Source organism: Osmerus mordax, chromosome 11 (genome assembly GCF_038355195.1).
Source record: "Osmerus mordax isolate fOsmMor3 chromosome 11, fOsmMor3.pri, whole genome shotgun sequence".
NCBI classification, from domain to species: Eukaryota; Metazoa; Chordata; class Actinopteri; order Osmeriformes; family Osmeridae; genus Osmerus; species Osmerus mordax.
This window is the reverse complement of record NC_090060.1, coordinates 17,770,154-17,772,653: the sequence shown is the minus strand read 5'-3', so window position 1 is coordinate 17,772,653 and position 2,500 is coordinate 17,770,154. Positions and strand designations below refer to the sequence as shown.

The 2,500-nt window shown below is 52.2% G+C and overlaps 1 protein-coding gene across 1 annotated transcript in view; it reads right to left on the bottom strand.

Annotated features, from left to right (window-relative positions):
* The window catches only part of LOC136951347 (1-phosphatidylinositol 4,5-bisphosphate phosphodiesterase eta-1-like), a 13,461-nt gene that overhangs the window by 8,973 nt on the left and 1,988 nt on the right, over positions 1 to 2,500 (bottom strand). Inside the window, exons 2-4 of the mRNA XM_067245700.1 lie at positions 1,138 to 1,232; positions 462 to 559; positions 130 to 309 (exon numbers count right to left, since the gene is read on the bottom strand). Of these exons, the coding sequence (XP_067101801.1) occupies positions 130 to 309; positions 462 to 559; positions 1,138 to 1,232 (373 nt within the window). The remainder of the gene's footprint in view (positions 1 to 129; positions 310 to 461; positions 560 to 1,137; positions 1,233 to 2,500) is intronic.

Here is a 2,500-nt window from a genome sequence, read left to right as displayed (position 1 = left end):
AGACCAGGTCACCAATCAGACAGCACCTGCCAGACCAGGTCACCAATCGGACAGCACCTGCCAGACCGGGACACCAGGCCTCTCTCACCCAACCAGGAGGGACCACAGCGAGACGGACAGCTGTCTCACCCAGTTGGCAGCCGATGTTCCAGTAGAGCTGGGGGTTGAAGTTGGAGGAGTCGATGCGGTAGGCAGAGGGGTAGATACGAGACAGCTGCCTCTGGTTGAAGCAGAGCAGGTTCTCGGCTCGGTGGCTGATCAGGGACTGGGCTCGTGTCTCGCTGAACGACAGGACGTCCCCTGGAGTCCCTGAGAGGACGACAGGAAGAAGAGGAGCTGAGAGGAAGAGGAGGAGCTGAGAGGAGGAGCTGAGAGGAGGAGAGGAGGGAGGACCACTGGAGGGAGTGACACAGACAGGGAGAGTGTGTGTGTGTGTGTGTGTGTGTGTGTGTGTGAGTCACCTTCGTTCAGGCTGTCCTGGGAGGCTACAGAGTTGGTGAACACCACCAGGTCTGACAGATCTCTGCTGAGCTTGATGGTCTTCCTCTTCCTCCCACCCCTGAGGAGGAGAGAGAGGGGGAGGGAGGGAGAGGAGAGAGAGAGGGGGAGGGAGGGAGGGAGAGGAGAGAGAGAGGGGGAGGAAGAGGGAGATGAAAGATCAGGTACAGGTAACCTCACAGCACACACACATACACACAGACACACACACACACACACACACACACTGATTGCAGCACACAGATCCTGTGGCAGCTTGCACACCACAGGAAGAAGCATCAAAGGAAATGCCTTAATAAAGTAGTTACACACACACACACACACACACGCACAAAGGAAATTATGGTGATTTCTGTGCAGAATGTTACACCTGAACTAAAGGTTATTTTTGACATCCAGGTCAGTTTTTTTTCTCAGTCAACAAAAACATTAGAGTTGTGAAAGCCAGGACATGTTTCACGCTACACTGAGAGGAGATGGAAAACACCAGGACCTGACAGGAACCAAGCCTTGTCTGTGTGAAGAGGACTGTCTGAAGAAGGGTTCAAAACACCCCTAGGGCTTTCTAATCACAGATGGAGCCCTAGGGAAAAAACATTTCTGGGAGGAGGATAGCGAGGTCGACCAATAGGAGCTCACCTGTTTAGTTGTCCTCCCGCCTCTCTTCCAGATGTCTCCTGGCCGTCCTCCTCTCCCTCCTCACTCTGACACTTCAGCCGTGACTTGGAGTGCCTCTGCACACACACACACGCACACACACACATTATTATGCAGACATACAGAAATACTGTTCATCTATTGTCACAATTTCCACGGAAAAAAAACACTAGTCATGGAACCCACTTGAATTAATCATGGTGGTTTTAAACACCCGGCATAAACACAGAACCAATACCAACCCTCAGGCATGTTTAGGAGTCTGCCCACACACACACACACACACACAATGCTGCTGCTGTGTGTGTGTCTGTAGGGTGTGTGTGTGTCTGTAGGGTGTGTGTGTGTCTGTAGGGTGTGTGTGTCTGAGATGGTGAACACACACCCACACACAGACAAACACAAATTTCCAGCTAAAATCATCTTACTAAGGTGTTTGTGTACAGTATGTGTGTGTGTGCCTGTAAGTGTGTGTGTGTGTTACTATTAGAGCTTAAGTGAAGTTGAGTGTCTCAGTAATTATAGTCTTTGGGCAGCTTGCCAAGGGGTAATTAGCATGTGGGCGCACACATATACACACACACACACATGGAAGAAATCTCAATGAGATGATTCCAGTTGGAAATAAGGGCTTGAGTTTGTGATTTGAAAATGTGTGAGGACGAGGAAGAGGATGATGGGAGGGGGGGAGGATGATGGGAAGGGGGAGGAGGAGGATGATGGGAGGGGGGAGGAGGAGGATGATGGGAGGGGGGAGGATGATGGGAGGGGGGTAGGAGGAGGATGGGAGGGGGGAGGAGGAGGATGATGGGAGGGGGGAGGATGATGGGAGGGGGGAGGAGGAGGATGATGGGAGGGGGGAGGATGATGGGAGGGGGGAGGATGATGGGAGGGGGGAGGAGGAGGATGGGAGGGGGGAGGAGGAGGATGATGGGAGGGGGGAGGAGGATGGGAGGGGGGGAGGAGGAGGATGATGGGAGGGGGGAGGATGATGGGAGGGGGGAGGAGAGAGGAAATAGCAGGAGGGGTTGGGGGGGAGAAGAGGGGAGGAAGGAGAGGATAGTATAGCTTAAGTTACTGTGGTACACACACACACACACACACACACACACACACCATGAAGATCAGAGAGGATAACTGAGTTAGAAATGCACGCAGCATCTTAGCCCTGATTGACCAATAGGAGTGCTGCATCTTTCCATTTGCACACCCTGACCAATAGGAGTGCTGAATCAGCCTGCCTTATACATATTCATTAGTTGTCACCCTGACCAATCCCAGGGTCTGATGATTCCACGCTTGTCGATACCGATTAGTATCAAAATGGAAACAATATCTCCAAGGA